Source organism: Falco biarmicus, chromosome 11 (assembly GCF_023638135.1).
Source record: "Falco biarmicus isolate bFalBia1 chromosome 11, bFalBia1.pri, whole genome shotgun sequence".
Classification (NCBI taxonomy): Eukaryota; Metazoa; Chordata; class Aves; order Falconiformes; family Falconidae; genus Falco; species Falco biarmicus.
This window is the reverse complement of record NC_079298.1, coordinates 1,877,622-1,894,653: the sequence shown is the minus strand read 5'-3', so window position 1 is coordinate 1,894,653 and position 17,032 is coordinate 1,877,622. Positions and strand designations below refer to the sequence as shown.

Sequence of the window (17,032 nt, the reverse complement as noted above, 5' to 3'; positions counted from 1 at the left end):
TGGTGACAGGAGGGGACAGCAGGCAGTGGCAGCATCGAGGGTGACAGGAGGGGACAGCAGGCCGTGACAGCCTGGGGGGTGACAGGGCACGGGGCGGTGACAGGCTGGGGGACAGCAGGGACACCGGCGGCCCAGGCGGGGCTGATGAAGGCCCCTCCCCCAGGGGCGCTGAGTGGCCCCCTGAGCCCCTCTGTCACAATGCGGAGCCGCCTGGGTTGCCATAGCGAGCAGCTTGGCCTGGCAGCGCTGGTGCGAGGAGGGAGCGGAGGCCGAGCCAGGGCCTGTCCCCATCGTCCTCCCACCGGGGCTGCGAGGAGGAGCCGGCGGGCTCAGCCCGCGCTGCTGGCCCCAGCCCCTCGGTGGGCCCTGACCTGCTGTGGGGGCCGCGAGGCCAGCTGCTGCGTGAGGTGCCATCGTGGAGCGGGCACCGCCTGGCCCCGGCCATGTCGTGTGTCCACTACAAGTTCTCCTCCAGGCTGAACTCCGATGTGGTCACCTTTCACGGCCCCCACATCTCCCTGCGCGACCTCAGGCGCCAGATCATGGGCCGCGAGAGGCTGAAGGCGACCCACTGCGACCTGCAGGTCACCAACGCCCAGACCATGGAAGGTGCGTGGGGGCGGCGGGCGCGGGGACCGGGGACCGGCCGGCTGGCGATGGCGCAGGCGGCCAGTGAGGCGGTTGGGCCACGGCCGGCAGCGGTGACTTGTGCTGGGGCCTCAGAGCTGCTCTTCCGTGGTTGTGCGCTGGCAGCTGCCGTCAGGGCTGTGTGCGCAGCCAGGCGCAGCAGCGTACGGGGTCCGTGTGCGACACCGCGCGTGGAAGAGGTTTGGTTTCTGGGAACCCTTCTAGCTAAAACGATAAGGGAATGTGGGACAATGCCTTGTCATCACAGACCTGCCAGATTTCTTTGAAAGCCGGCAGAGAAGGCTGAACGTGATAGAAAAGGAGTGGGTGGCTAATTTAAAGGGGAAAAAAAAGTGGGTTTGGTGACTGAAATTTGTCTTCAGCTACTTTTACTCCACCGCGTTGGAAAAGCGGTGCTTGGCTGCTGCAGAAACTGCTCAGTAGCAACGTTTTGGATCAAGAGTGTATCTGTGAGTGAGAATCTATGCAGACCCTGGAAAGCCATCTTGTAGACGAGTGTTCTGTCTAAAGTATACTTGGCATTTCTTGCTAATACAGCTTCTTTGCTGCACCATGCTACACATTCATTCAGATGCTATTGAGCATCATGTCTTCATTTCTTTCAAACGGTGCATTTTTGTCGTGGTACTGCGTGTTAAACGGTGTCAGGGCAGTACTGAAGTTTTATGGCAGATCAGTTATGGTGAATATACCTAGAAATGTTCTTAGAGAAACCCTAAGTTCTTTTGAATCTGAGAAATGGTGCTTGATTCTCAGAGACGGTAATGGTTTTGTATTACTGAGTGTGCTGTTTCAGTTTGGTAATCTACCGTCTGGCAAAGCTTGCATGTGATTAAAGACTTTGGAATATGACTTGTCAGAAATACAAAGACTTGGAAACCGTCTCCATTCCTTAAACATTCAAATTTTATCGGTTGGGGTTTTTTTTCTTTTTTCCTGTGGTTCTGTGACATTCCCACAACAGTCTTGTCGTTACAATGTGTACTCATAGGATTTTTTCCTCTCCCTGTTTGATGTATTAAAACTTAAACAGAATAACATGCCTGCTGCGGTAACTGTAACTTTGGCCCCAGCCTTTCAAGTGGTTGGACCTAAACACGCTGTTTACCTACAGACAGGTAAAGTAGGTTCAGGAGAGTATCTGTGAGGAGACTTAACAGCACGGTGTTAGGGGTCTTGGGGGTGTTACGGGATCGCGTGTCATATACAGCAGTAGAGACAGACACGCAGGTAGAGGCAGACGTACAGGTTGTGACACAGATGCTTACTGGAACTTTTGTAAGGGTGTTTTCCCCGTGAAAATGCAAAAAATTCCCCAGCGGTTGTCAGAGCAAAGCTAAGGAATACATTTCGGTGTCATTTATGTGTATGCCAGATTTTGGGGTTTTATACATAACCGTGACTTTCCGTTTTTATTGGACAGCATCTACGTGCTTAAAGTCACCTTCAGAAGATGAAGGAAAGAACTAGGCCTGGATGTCCTGCCTAAAGGGGGTTCTTGGAGATCCTCCCTGTGGAGATATGGTAGTGGGTTTTATAACTTTGTGCAGGAGTCCTGACTAAATGTTGGCATGATCTTGGAAAGACCCTTCAGTGAACCTTGAGTGAAGATGGCCAACTTGTTCAGAGTTTTCCGAGCCGCGTGATCACGGAAATCTCGTAATAGAAGCAATGCTAATAGAAGCTAAAAGTAAACAGGATTTTACACATCACTGGGGGGAAAAAAAAGAGATGGTGGACTCTTTTTGAAGATGGTGGGAAGGCAAAATGGATGGTTGGGATGTGTTTTAAAAGGTGGGAGGCGGGGTGGGGGTGTCCTCTTCCGTGCTCGCTATTATAGAGACATGTTCTAGGGTTTTGTAAGCTAACAGGAGCAAAAGCAATGAAAGTTAGATCAGGAAAGAGCCTCATGTTTTAGCAGACTCTGCTTTAGTGACTTTAGAGACCATTTTGCTGTTGGCATTGAAACGATTCAAAACAAATGGAAAAGATTTTGCTGCTTGTGTTTGACTATCAGACCTGAAGATTTCTGGAAAGGTACCGTGAGTGTGTGGACATGATAAAAGCATGACGCTGTGTGTAAAATGTTGCTTTTCTATCCGTAAAGGGTTCCCTGAAGTGCTATGTCACGACATATTAATATCACTCTTACGAACTGACTGATGCTTTCTCTGTATTGATGTTGTTTTCAGAATACACAGATGACAATGCCCTGATTCCAAGGCACTCATCGGTAACTGTTAGGAGAGTCCCTGTTAGAGGAGTTAAAGCTACCGGCAAGACAGACCTTGGGTAAGTAGCCATAACGCGTTGTGTTCTTTGGGAGGGGTTTCAGTGTGTTCACCTTCTTTGTGGCTGTTGGTTTACGGAGGCATTCCGGTTGTCTCTTTCTTGTTAAAGCTGCTGTTAAATTGTGTTGTGACAGGGCAGATTTGAATGTATCTGTCCCAAAGCAGACTTAGATTTTTCAGCCCGCTGGGACGTGGCATTCAAAGTCCCACAGTGGTAGCTGTTCAGACGTTTGAATTGGGTTTGTTCTTGGGGTTGGTTTTTCTGAGAGTCAAGTTCTCCATCCTGTTTCCTCTATGCAGAGAGATTCCTTATTTTATGCTTTTGCTTGTATTGCTTTTAGAGTAAACGGAGAGACACATTGCAGTGTGAACTGGTAATTGGTTCCCATCTGCCAGCAGTCCGAGTCCCAGTGTTTGACTGCTTCCTTTGTTTGGGGGCGGGGGGGGCAGGGTATTCTTACACCCCAGAGGGGTGGGGGTGGCGGGGCTGCATGCTGTCTCCAGAGGAAAGACTGAGAGTGGCCAGCTGGCAAACCGTGCGAACAAGAAGTTTCATTCTTAAGTGATTCCTATTAGTTTCCTAAAGACAATGCCTGTGTCGGGCAAGAGAAAAAGAGCAACGTCCTAGAGCGTATTGCCTTTTGTGCCAGGACGGTGAAGGAGCAGTTGATCTTTTCCAAACCTGAAGCTCAGAAAGCAGTTGGGCACATTCCCAAATGTTGGTAGTTACCTTTCTAAGTTTGATTTCACCCTAAGCTGCTCTCTGTGCTCCAGGTATTACTGCTGTATTCCTCAGATTTATGGAGGACAGAGAATCTGATTACAATTGCAGATATTCAAATGTAAGCCTGACTACAGCATTGTTGCTGTCATCGATGTATTTGTCCAGTCCAGTTCTGTATCAGCTGCGTCAGCATGGTTTGAATGGTCATGTTTTCCAGCCTTCTTCAAGACAGACCTCTCCTCCACCATTAGTAGATATTATTGACTTGTGGTTTTGCCGTGTCTTTCTAATGTTAGTTCTCAATAAATAAAGTATACCGGCAAGTTTCAGCGTGTCTCAAAGAAACAGTACAGCAGCATCCTAGTACCCATGAAGCATCTGCAAGCAAACCCCCCTGAATTTATGTGGCTCTCCTGTAAGCTTTGGGCATATTAGTGCTTTCAGGCACTACCAAGAGTTTCTGGATGCCACAGCGCTGTGCTGCTAAGCATGGCCTTGTTTGGGGGGTTAATTTAGATCGGGATGCTTAGTGCTGTCTTGTCAATATAGCCTCCATTTCTGGTTGGATGACACCCTCTCCTGGTGTTGGAATGCTGCCCTAAAATGAGAGGCTAGGTGCCACTAGCATCAAAGATCCAAGAAGCACCTGCACGTGGGGATAAGGGATGAATGCCGCTGCTCTGCTAAAGTTGCAAATGGATCAGGCAGGTCAGCTTTCTATTCCTTCAGCTGGAACCATTGTGGAAACAACTGGTAGAGTTGTTAATGTTTGGGAATGGTGAATGCATGCTGTCATGGTGGAGAGGCCTTCAGGAATGCGTTAGTCACCTTGTAGTATCTTCCTCAAGGCAAGTGGATGAAGAAACCATGGTGTGGTAATCTAAAGCTTTTCCTCGCGCTTCCTCATCTTCAGGAGGTACGTGGCTGTACTTGCGAGCCTGGTGGTGGTGTAGCAGTGGCAGGAAGTATGAGCCTTTCTATTTGTGCAGGACTTGCACAGCAGCCTTTGGGTTGCCTCTGCTCGTGGGACGCTTTGGATGAGGTATGAATTGTTTGTTAACTAGATGGGCGGTTGCATGTTTGATTCATGAGTAGCATGCAGGTACAGACCAATGAGTATGTGGAATCTTGGCAAGGGCTTGTGTGTCATAAGTGTTCCCTAAAATATTGTAGCATGTTCAAGATGATCTTAAAGGAAGTTCTGGTAATCAAGACTTTTTTTCTTATTTTTTTAACACAGGCCTCCTCGATCTCAGAAAATCCTAGGAACTGCTTTCAGGTGATGTTTCTACTGCTATTTGTAGTCACTTTAGGCTAAGTATGGTAGGTACCTGAACACAGTGCTTGGGCTTCCACCAAGAAACACTTTTCTACAGACAACTGTTCTCGTTTTGTCAGAGGAGTGTAGAAACCAAAGTGCTCTATCTGGTACCTATTTGTGGTAGTGGGGCTATACAGATTGCCTGAAGGTGCCTTCGTATTTGGATGGCTGACTATTTAAGAACAGAAAAATGTAGCACAGTCTTCACAGTTTTGGTACTTAGAGAGCAGAAAGAAAATATCTGAGGACTTCTTCTTGCACTGCTGTATTCTGTATCTTAGAGTCATTGGGGGCAAAGAAGGAATGGGATTTTGGGTTTTATTTCAATTGCACTGAATGCACCAGGAGAGCACACTTTATGTATAGAAATAAATTTCCGTATTCATAAGACTGCCAGTACACAATGTTTTGATGTTCAGGTTTTATAAACTGTTTTCCCTGCTTTATGTTGGTTACGAGTGCTTTATTTTAAGTTCTGATCATCTTTCTTTCTTCTTCTAGAAGTCGAACTGGGCCAGCGAGTAGAACATCAAAAGAGGTATGTAAAAACACAAGCTGAAACTTTTTTCTACATGCTGCACCTAAGTCTAAGAAATGTAGCCTTGTACTAATTTTTTAATATATATAAAAATATATAAAATATATATGGTTTATATATAATATTTATAATATATATCTCTCAAACATATTTTCCAGTGAAACATAGTGTATGCTGTAAATCCAATGTATTTGATTCAGCATAGTGAAAACTGAGCAATGCCAACATTTGCGCGGTTCTAATGTGAATAATGGTATTTGTGCCTAGTAACGCATTGCATTTCGTACTGAATAGGCTAGAATATTTCTTGTGTGACTGTGTGTTGTACCGATAATGTATGCTCATTTTTAGAGCTTGTAGGTTCAAGGTTTGCACCACTGAACTTGGTGCCACTCTTCAGTACGCCACCACTTTGAATTTACATTTGGAAAAGGGGCAGCATTTTTCTTCCGGTCAGAAAACACTGTTGTTCTGCTGCTAAGACATGAATAAGTAACTCGAGGAGACACTTGACTAGTAATGGCCTAGATCTCCACTTGGCCCTTGGGGGGTATGCTACGTGCAACGATGCATTTCAAAATAGCCCTCATAGTACAAACATTACTTTGTGGTGGTGGTTGGTTTTCATCTGTAAGTATAACTGCTTGTTCTTCACTAGAATGGAGTGAGGCATTACATGAGCTCTAGGTCACTGGATCTGATCACTTTGTAAGCTCTTAGGATAACTTAATCGAGAAATTCGTGAACTTGGGGTCTAATTAAAGTAAATGAAAGACAGCGCAAAAACTATACTGCATTCATGAATCATACTTGTGTGCATTTAGTAAATGATGAGCTATTAACTGATTAATTTATAAACTGCACTGACAATGTTTCCTGTAGTGACACTTCCTACTCAAATAAACGGAAATAATTTTTTTAGATCCTTTCGAGCTGCAAATGGACAGCTTCCTTAACCCTCCGTCTTTTAAGCAGTTGTGAGCATTTGACAAGGGTCCCCCTCTGAGGTATTCTGAGCAATAGGTTGATCTCAGGAGGGGTTGGTTGCTTTAGTTTCTTCTCATTAACAACGTAGGCATACTTAAGCTGTTTAAGGTTTGGACTTTGTTTTGAACAAGTATAAATTCCACTGGCTTGGAGGTGGCTCTTCCAGTGACACTCAGAGGATATAGCGCAGGCTTTCATACAGCAGTAGGGGTGAACTATTGCTCTGTTTTGATTGTAGAACTTGAGTATGTGTTTAATTTTTCTGAAAAGATTGGCGACCCTTCCGCACCTCTTTCTCTGGCCCAGCTTATTAAGGTATGCTTAGATGTACTTGCTTGTGAAATCGTGTTAAAAAGAAAGGGGTGGGTGTGGGTGTGTATCCTTGTATTTTCAAACCTTACACTGTGCTCTCTAGCTGGATAACTGCTGTAATATGAGCAAAACATTAATTGTTAATAATTCAGAGTGTTTCTCCTAACTTTAAAATATTACTTTGATACTATCCTGTAGAGAGTAGTTCCCAGCTTGGGAAGATGGAAGGGGAGCACCTTATTGGCCTCAGTGTAATGCTGCAGTGTTACTCATCTGCAAGACACAAAGAAGCAGCACTTCAGAAGCTGTTTACCATTTTTCATACGTCCCGCTCATTGTTCATTGGAAACTAACACCATTTTTACAGCAGGATTTAATTGGCTGTAAGTCATGGACATTTCTAGGGCCTTTGCAACAGCCGGAACAGACGTGTTTCTGGAACATGGACAATTGCATGGCTGTTTTTGAAGTTTTAGTCATTACAGTTACAGATCCATTCTTTGAATGGTGTGGGACTGCTTGAATTGTGGCATACAGACAGAGGACGACGCAACCTAATTTGTTTACATGCAGACTGTGAAAAGTGTGCAAGTGCACCTAATTGTTGATAGGACTGTGCCAGTGTTTATGCGAGGCACATCAGCAGACGTGACCGCCTGAAAGCATATTTTGTAATGGAACTGCTTGTATTTTGTGCTCAGCAACGTGTAACGTTGTCTGGGGAAACACTAGTGATTGCACTTGGTGAAGAGGCGTAGTGCTAGCCACAGAAGTGATTAAAAGCATAGTCTTTAAAGTTACAAAGACTAGAGAAGGCAGGGCCTAACGCAGAGGAGCTAGTTCTTTCCTCTGAAAATGAAGGCCAGAGCTCATGTCCAAGAGAAAGAAATCCTTCCCACTGGGAACGTCTTCCCTCGCTCGCTGCATTTATTTATTTTCTTAATAAATTTAATTGTGTTAATTAACATTTTGCGGCAGGGTGGGGGTGGGGGTGGAGGTGTGTGCAGAATTAGTTTGGGAAGCAGCCACCAAAAGACATTGGTCTCCCTCAGGGCTGTCCCTTGGTTCTGTAAAGTCATGTGAAATTTACTCTAAAATGTGGAAAACTGTCCAAGCTTTTGAGAAATTCAAAGATTTCAGAAATACGGAGATAGGTAACAAAGCAGCTCCGAACTGTTACCCTAGCCTCTTTAGTGCAGGCTGGCACAGGAGGCAATGTGTAGTAAGAACTTTTCTGCTTTGTTATGACTATGTATTGAATGCCATATTTGAATGGTGGTCTGTTCCTAGAAATGTGTTGTGGGTTTTGGATGTGTTTTGTAAACCATTTGGGTTCAGACAAATCAGTCAAGTGTCTATAAAAGTTCTCTGCAAATGTTACTGGAAATGATTTCATAGATGGAGATCTGGATTATGTTCCTGCGTATATGGAACAGCTAGATGAAGTAACATGTGGAAACTAGTTGGTTGCTTTCGTGAGTGAATGCATGTAAAAAGGAAAACATGAGCAGTTGGTCTGTAGGATAGGTGCTTGAAGTTCCAAATAATTTACAGTCACCCCCTTTGACCCTGCTTGTATCTGGACTAGTGTGTAATAGAAACATTTGAAGAAGTACTGTGTAAAAAAAACCATCTGGCTTCCATAGTTCGAAGATCTAGTTCTGCGTAAGGTTTATATTACAATTTGCGTGTTAAAAGGACAGTGCCAACTGGAAAAAAATTGTAGTTCAGTCACTTCCTATGAAGAAGCGAGTGGCAGTGGGGGAGGGGGCGGAACCGTGCGGTTTGGACTGCCTACAGCACATGATGGTCAGATGTCTGCTGAAAAGAATCTTTTCTCTTGCTGAGGGATTATAGAAAGCTTGATTCCTTTTAATGCTTCTGGGTCTGAAGCTGAATTTCAGCAAGCAAAACCAACTGCCACGACTCTGAAGTTGTGTGTCCTTTTGACACTGCAGAATGTAAATACTGCTACTTGCACACATCTTTCCCAGTTAAATGTACCGTGGCTAGCTTCTTTGACTAGTCTGGAGCTTAAAGACCAGCTTCAAAATGCTGGCTGGTGGGCTTTTTTCTACACATAGCTTCAGTCCGCTTGGACAAAACTTGGATTGGCTTCACAAGTCTTTATGTAAGGTACAAAGAGAGCCTATTTGTAGCCTAATGTGTGTGTCAAATAACCATTACCTGTTAAACAGACTGCCAACCTGGCTGAAGCCAATGCTTCCGAAGAGGATAAGATAAAGGCGATGATGATACAGTCCTGCCATGAATACGATCCATCCAAGTAAGTATCAAATGTGACCTTCAAAGGTTATGGAAAAAGTATGGAGATGTTTCTTTTAAGAAGAGAGACACATGCATAGCTTTTCCTTTTTTTCCCCAAACCTTCTAGTTACTTGAGGGAAGCCTTGAATCTGCCTCCACCATCATCCAGTTGCTTTTGCTGTGGAAAACCTGGCCACTATGCCAAGAACTGCCCGGTAAATAGGGTAAGATTGGGGCAGGCCTCTGGTGTTACCGAGCTTTTAGGGTTTTTTACCTTGGCATTTATGTGACAAAGACATGAACACTCCCAGTAAGAATTGTTTCTCTCGGGGCGAAATGTTACATGGCAATGTTGCAAAGCCCTCCCAAATTCAAGGGAAACTTGGAATTCTAAATGTGAAACTTTTTTTTTCTCTAGGTCACAGACATTAAAGATGTCCATAGATCTTTCTCAGTGAACTTTCATACATATTTGTATCTATTTCAATAGTACTGGAAATGTTCCTGGTTCTAACTCTTTCTAATGACAGTTCAAAGTTGTTGGTATTTCCTCTAAAAACAAGAGGTTTCTGTCGACCCCGTCTATTGAGTATCTGTCAGTTTTAACTACAGAAGCCTCTGGCTGAATATTCATGCCGTTTAACATCAGTCCCTGAATGTACGTGCAGGAGGGATGAATTCAGCCTTCCTATATAGATGTGAATGTAAGTTTCCATGGGGGCTGATTTGGAGACCCTGAATTAAGCTCTCACACGTTGCCCAGGGGCTTTGGAGGGGGAACAGGTTTGTGTCTCTGCTCTGAGCGGACGGTGAGCAAAGGGCTATTTCACCCTGAAGGGTCCTGAAGTTAAGCCAAAGAATGACGACTGGGTTCAAAACTCTGCTCAAACCTGTGGTACGTCCTGGCTATGCTCGTTGGGGAAAGCAGGAGTTTGAGTCGAGCAGCCATTATGTTAGGTAAAAGGAGGGGATTAAAGGCTTTCGCTGCTTAAAATTATCTCTGAAACGTCATTTTAAGTGTGCGTCTGAAGAGGAGAGATGTCTGCATTTCTGTTCTCAACAGGACAAAAATGTGGAGCCTGTTTGCAGAATTAAAAGGAGCACCGGAATTCCAAGGAGTTTCCTGGTGGAGGTGAAGGATCCCAACACAAAAGGTGCCATGCTGACAAAGGCTGGGAAATACGCAATACCAACTATTAATGCGTAAGTATGGAATTAATCGGACCGACCAAAATGCGAATGAGAGCAACCATGCGTAAATGTCTGAGTGGCAATGCAGCCGAGGTGGCCAGCCTCTAATTACGAGGGAGGAAGCACTACCGTCGTATCTTAACCTTAAAATCTGCAATACTTGCCCATATTGAAATAGAGTAGTCCTACTGTTCATGCCCCGGGAAGCTGGCTGACCTTGGGGTATGCTAAGAACCTGTATTTCTGCAAGGCATTTCAGTAGTGTTTCCAGCTGGCATCATTCTCTCTGAATGCTCATTTTGCTTCTGGTTTATGTTTCAAAGGCTTCTTGCAAAATTTAACAAATAGCCCTTGGACTGAGATTTCCTCCTCCTCTGACTTTTAACAAATCTCATGTGTGAAACGGGCTGAAGTGTTCCTGTTGCTATAAACTAAGAAATTACTGCTGTGTGCTGACAGGAGTGGCTGTTGGAAAGTGCACTCGGTAGCACTTCCCTTTTTCTGTCATGGATCTCCTGTTGTAGAAGCTGTAGCACAGACTTCTTTCATTTACAAAATGAAATTACTTGGGGACGAACTTTACCCTGATCCAGCAATTTGCACTTACCCTCTGGCAAAGGAGAGGTGGGATTCCTTTCCCCTGCTCTCTAGCTGTCAAGCAATTATTTTTCTAGTCTGAGCTCATTTCGTAGTTGATCCAACGGATGGGAGAGTTCTGCAGAAGGAAAAATGTTCCCCCCTCCTTCTTCTTCTGATAGTGTGGCTCTAGAGAAGTCATTTAGCGTAAATGCCTACGTTGTAGAAAGCCAATGTGGAGTGAGAAGACTTCCATCTATTACCTTTGTTTGATAAAATCCAAAGCTTGGAAAATTTTTCCTTTCCCATCTTTCACTTTTTTCTTTTTCCTTCCCCACCTGCCCTCCAGGGAAGCTTATGCTAGAGAGAAAAAGGAAAAGCCACCCTTTTTACCAGAGGAGCCCTCCTCCTCCTCCGCAGACAGGCCTGTTCCAAACGAGTTGTTATGTCCCATTTGTAAAGATCCAGTGACGGATGCAGCGCTTATTCCATGCTGTGGAGCAAGTTATTGTGACGAATGTAAGTGCGTAATGTAATGTAAGGAGTAAACTCCCCTCCCGTGTTTTTTAATCCAAAACACCACATCAGATCTTCTGAAAGCAGGAATAGGAGATCACCTGTGCTACCAGGTCTATTTCATACTTCAGTACGCCCGGAGTAGGAAAGGCCTCTTCTCCTTAATGGGGGGGGAAAAAAAAAACAAACCCAAAGGCCAAAGAGCTTTTTTCCCTTTCTGTGTATCTAGTCAAATCTTCTTCACATGCGGAAGGTCGAGTACGAGAAGAGTGCATAATTGTGCAGGTGAATACAGTATTAGATATGGAATGCACGTAGTTTGTCCACAGCTCTTTCTCTCATACACAACTATAGAGCCAGCTCTGGTGACTGACTCTGGTCCGCCACAAACAGGCAGTCGGGCATTTAATCTACATTCTTTGCCACAGGAGTTGGTTAAACCTTCAAAACTCGAACCGACTCATGGCTTTTTGAGATGTGCTTTGTTCATTAGCCTTGATGTTGGTGGCTTCTTGCTGTACTCAGTAGTAGAAAAAAGACTAGTCCAAACATCAGGACACAGCCCACTCTATGGTCTTCAGCTGTTACAACAGGGAAATGTCAAAACTGTATAGCGATTTGCTGCATACTGGGCATTTTTTACACTAATGAACATTTATAGCTTCATGCTCTCCATTCAAGACCATATCCAGCCATTAATCGTCTGTGTGTTCTTATAATTGATGAGAACCCCAAAGAGTTCCCTACTTTGGCTGAAACCTATTTTGACGCTTCTAATTACACACAGGTATTAGAACAGCTTTACTGGAATCGGAGGAACATACTTGCCCGGCGTGTCATCAGACAGGTGTTTCTCCTGACGCTTTAGTTGCCAACAACTTCCTGCGCCAGGTAACGTGGTGACTTTTTCATCAACTGTTTGTAAGGAAAGTCTGTTTGTAAAAAGCTGAAAGGGAGGAAATTATTGACATCTCCTTAAAGAAGGATAAACTGAATAAGGCTGCATTTACTTTTCAAATGCATTGTCTGTTGTTACAGAAGCTGACAACTCTTTAGAGATAATCAGGCAAACTCAGGTCAAACTTTTGTCTAAACATGCTTGCCTGCCTCTCAGATTCGCTGTTAACACTGAAGTCCTTTAACTACAGATACTCTGAGCTACCAGTCCTTAATAGCAGTGTTTCATGTGATGTGTTCCTATCTCTGTGTGCTGCTTTACTCTAGGCTTGATAGCATGTACAGGACTGTACAAGTCATTTTACCCTGTGGAGGCTTTTCTTCATCTATTGTCATCATAATCTGACACTTTGATCTTTTTGTCCATGTTCTTCTGCCTCTAGGCTGTGAACAACTTCCACAATGGAACCGGCTACACAACAGGGCTCCATAAGGAGATTCAGCAGCAGCAGCAGCGACAGCCGCCGTCACCGCCTGCACGACCACTTGTGACTGTGACACCTGCTGCTCAGGTGACTGCCACCAAACTTTCTAAATCTTCCTCTCTGTCAGTCAGCGGTCTGTTAAGTTTTATTTCAACATATGCTTTTGAAATACAGTATTTATTAGAGCTTATTTTCCAACTGTTTGCATTTATTCACAAGGGCTTTCCGGTTCCTGTAGCAAGACAACCGGCAGTGCCATGTCTTCTGGGCCCCCAAGAGCTAAAAATACCCACACCTGGTGAGTGACCGTAACTTTAGAATTTCTTCTAAAAAAATTATCTTCAGATGAACTGAATGGGATTTATTTCTTTTTCCTCTCCCCACTCCAAAAGGTCATCCGATGAGAGCCAGTGCGGTTCGCTCAGCAGGTGGCAGACCAGGCTGGGGACTGTAAGTATTTCACAGAAATTCAGTCTCTGACGACTTGTAACCTGTTAAACCAGGCTGTAACACCTACATTACTTCTACAGTAGCTGATTTATAATGAAATGCGTATGCACAGATAGCTGTGGAGAATACAAGTGGCAATTCATTTTTAAGTGGCTCAGCTTGAGTTGGCTCTAACAAAGGGGATCTGTGCTTGCAGTAAAACGATTACAAATAAAACTCCAGTATGTGACCCAAAAGTAGACTCTGAAAAAGAAATGCTTTTGGAGGAAACCATAAGTATATATCAAAATTAAACATAACGACAGGATGAGGTGCAAAGCCACCCTTTCGAATTACTTACTGGCTGGATAGGGCTGAAGAAACTGATTTCCCAATTGAAGTCAGCCTCCAACATTTGATTCTTAATGACTTAGTGATGGAGCAAATTGTTGGAAGAGTCAGTGCTGTTTTTTTATGACCATTTTGAATTTCTTTAGTCATCTCAAATAGTCAAGCTGCTTTCTCTCCGTTGGAGAGAGAGGAATCTGTTTTTGCTGTTATTGCCCTACCAGTTAGTTCTTCCTTTTGGTATGTATTTGTTATGGATAGATTATAAGTGTGCATCGTGTTTATAAAATCTTAAAGATAAATCAAAAGAAAACACAGCAATCCGTCCCAGAGATACCTAAAATTCTCAGGTTCAGTAAGCAAGGAAAGAACAGTTCAGGGACAAGACCAGGCCAAACAGATCATCACGAGGCAACAACCTAGGTAGTTTGTGGGGAAGAACTGAAAGGAAGTTGGAGAGAAGCTTGGTTAATATCTGTGCAGTACTTTGAAGCTCGGAAGTGTGAAGTAGGAGGTGTATCGAGGAGTGGCAGAGGAGCCGTGGGCACCTGGCACCTGGGAGATAGGAGTCTCCTTTAAGCATGGGCAGCCTCTGCCCACAGTCACAAAGCTGAATGTAGGGGGAGAAGCCTGAGGCAACTACTTGGGGTGAGGATGTGGAAGGCAAGTGTGAGGATCCAGAAATGAGGGTAGGCTCAAATGGACAGGAAGCTGCCAGAAAAATGCTCAGGTTGAGAACAAGAAGGGCTCGCCACCGTGCTCCCGCTTCATTCACATTCCTCTTTAAAATCAGGGCAGAGTGTGACAGTGACACGCGGGTTTGGGTTTCTCTGGGAGTTCAAATGGAGGACATCCACGTAGCACACGTACCCAGAGGACTCAGGCCCCGACACTGCCATCATCAACAGCAGCCTCTGTACCTGTGCCTCCACCTCCCTTGCATCCTCCCCCACCCCAGGCGCTTCCTTTCCCGCTGGCGGTACCACCACCACCACTACCTCCTCAGTTTCCACCTGGTCAGCCTCCATCTGCTGGGTATACCCCCGCCCCGCTCCAGAATATCCCCCAGCTCCTGCAAACATGTCATCAGCCAACAGCACGGCCAGCGACTCATTCAAATACCCTCCCAGCGACACCAGCACTTTCTTTATAGAATCACAGGGTCATTTAGGTTTAGTTGGAAAAGACCTTTAAGATCATTGAGTCCAGCAGTTAACCTAAACCTACAAAGTCTGCCATTACAGCAGGTCCCTAAGCGCCACCTCTACATTTCTTTTAATACACCCAGGGATGGTGACCCAACCGCTTCCTTGGGCAGCCTGTTCCAACGCTTGACAAACCTTGGTGAAGGTGATTTTCCCGAATATCCCATCTCAAGCTCCTGTGGCGCAACTTGAGGCCATTTCCTTTCCTCCTATCAATTGTTACCTGGGAAAAAAAGAGACCGACCCCCACCTCACTACAGCTGCCTCTCAGGTAGTTGCAGGGAGCAGTGAGGTCTCCCCTCAGCCTCCTTTTCCCCAGGTTAACCAACCCCAGTTCCCTCAGCTGCTCCTCACAGGACTTGTGCTCCAGAGCCTTCAGCAGCTTTGTTGCTCTTCTCTGGACACGCTGCAGCACCTCAGTGTCTTTCTTGTAGTGAGGGGCCCAAAACCGAACCCAGTGTTGGAGGTGCAGCCTCACCAGGGCTGAGTACAGAGGGACAATCCCTTCCCTGGTCCTGCTGGCCACCGTATTTCAGGCAGAAGCCAGGATGCCGTTGGCCTCCCTTGTCTAGGGAGGAGTTTTACGGGAACAATGGAGACTTCAAAAGGAGTAAGTGTTTGGCTCCAGGAAGTTGCACGGGTTTGCGCTTTGGTATTTCGTTAGCACCTTGGACTGCAGTTACACTAAAGTGCGTCTGGCAGAAGCAAAAATGGCATCGTGTTTTATCCAACAGACCTTTTCATTGCAGATGGTAAATGTGCAAAACTCAAGCAAGACAAATGGAGTTGTAGAACTTTCCCTGAATCCTGGGGGAATTCTAAACTCGTTTTGCTTGACTAGGATGTTCGTGTTTGGCATTACATGCAGTAAACATTTTCTCATCTTGGCCGTGTTTTGTATTTTGGTGTCTGTTTGGAATAAATATCCAACTATAATTGTAATAATGGTCAAACTGATTTTAACAGGGAAGAGAAAAAGCCCAGACCCGAAGTGTTCACAAACACTTCTTCTATGGAATTGGTGGCACGTGAGGAGTTTCAGGAGGAGCGCAGGCATTCATTTCCCAGGTAATTGCGTTGCATGTCCCTAACAGAGAAGCAGATTGTCTAGAAGAATCAGGAGGAGTTCCAGTCCACCTCTCTATCCTGAGGTGGGTTGGATGGTTCAAGGGACGAGCAGTGATGGGAGCTCCACATGTAGGTCACTAGCTCAAAGATGGCAGGGATAACAGGTGACTGATAGTTATAACTGGGCAGCAGTTGAGAAGGAACGGGTGTCTCTTTTGCCAAAGCTTCTCTGTAGTGACATCCTTCGCCTCCTGACAGCCCTGAGGAGGCTAGAAACTGGACAGGTGTGGATTCCTGCGCCTCCGTGCTCTGACTGTAACTGTTACCTCAAAGCACTTTGGAGGAGATACGTGAGAGGAATTGCCTTTGTTGCCTCTGTCGTCTAATCTCGCACAGACGGATTGCAACCTGGACTGCAAACTGGCGCCTTTTGCTCAGATTCTGCTGACATCCTTAAATTTTTCTTACAAATTAAAAGATCAGACTTGTGTAAGGAAATCTTAAGTTGGAGGAGGAATGAACATACGTGGAATAACTCGTGAAGAAAAATCTAAAGATAGCTGCTGTCTTCTGTCCTTAAAAAGCCCTTGGGCAGGAATCTGAAGAGCTCTCTGTAGTAATGCTGTCAGTATCTTTCCCAGAGTAGTGGCATTCCGTCAGCTTACTGGAGACTGAGTTTAGAAGCTTTTAGCTAGGATTTTTCTTGAAATGCAGTCACCGGCCTTGGTTGGAGCTAGAGGTATGTGCAGAATTTGGCTACCACTGGCTAGAAGTGGGGCATTTTGCATGCTGTACAAATTGCCAAATACGTAGTGAAGTTAAATAGACTAAGCTGGCATTTTCAAATGGAGCTTTACTGCCTCCAGGCTAAACCCTGCTTTCCTGACAGTTGATACTGCGCTGTAGCCATTAAGACTCACTTGTTTTGCATCTTACGGCAACAAGAGTGATTTGCGCTGCAGGTGGATGCTGGGTAGTGAGACATCTGCATGTCCATGTACCAGCAGAGACCAGTAGACACCCCTGAAATCCATCCATAGCTAGGGCAGTCCATGCGATAGAAGTGAGTGGGAACAGACTTACCCTTCCTGCGTGTTTTTACACTACCACAGCAGCAGCCGTTCTGGCTCGTAAGCAGAAACCTTTACACGCCGCCATGCTCTTCGGTTTGCAGCAGCAGTATATCAGCAGCTGAAAGAAGCTTTGACATAAGCGTATGGAGAGGAAA

General features: G+C 45.1%; 2 protein-coding genes across 2 annotated transcripts; both read left to right on the top strand.

Moving 5' to 3' along the window:
• Positions 1-385: 385 nt before the first annotated feature.
• On the top strand, positions 386-5,543 carry LOC130157216 (E3 ubiquitin-protein ligase RBBP6-like). Its single transcript, XM_056356566.1, has 3 exons — positions 386-609; positions 2,841-2,940; positions 5,486-5,543. Exons 1-3 carry the CDS (start codon positions 444-446, stop codon positions 5,541-5,543), a joined length of 324 nt encoding a protein of 107 aa, XP_056212541.1. The 5' UTR covers positions 386-443.
• Positions 5,544-5,772: 229 nt separating this feature from the next.
• LOC130157031 (E3 ubiquitin-protein ligase RBBP6-like) lies at positions 5,773-12,595 on the top strand. The gene is made up of 7 exons (XM_056356180.1): positions 5,773-5,788; positions 6,748-6,824; positions 9,020-9,108; positions 9,217-9,313; positions 10,153-10,292; positions 11,206-11,375; positions 12,160-12,595. The coding sequence occupies exons 1-7, from the start codon at positions 5,773-5,775 to the stop codon at positions 12,273-12,275; spliced, it is 705 nt and encodes a 234-aa protein (XP_056212155.1). The 3' UTR covers positions 12,276-12,595.
• The last annotated feature ends 4,437 nt before the right edge of the window (positions 12,596-17,032 follow it).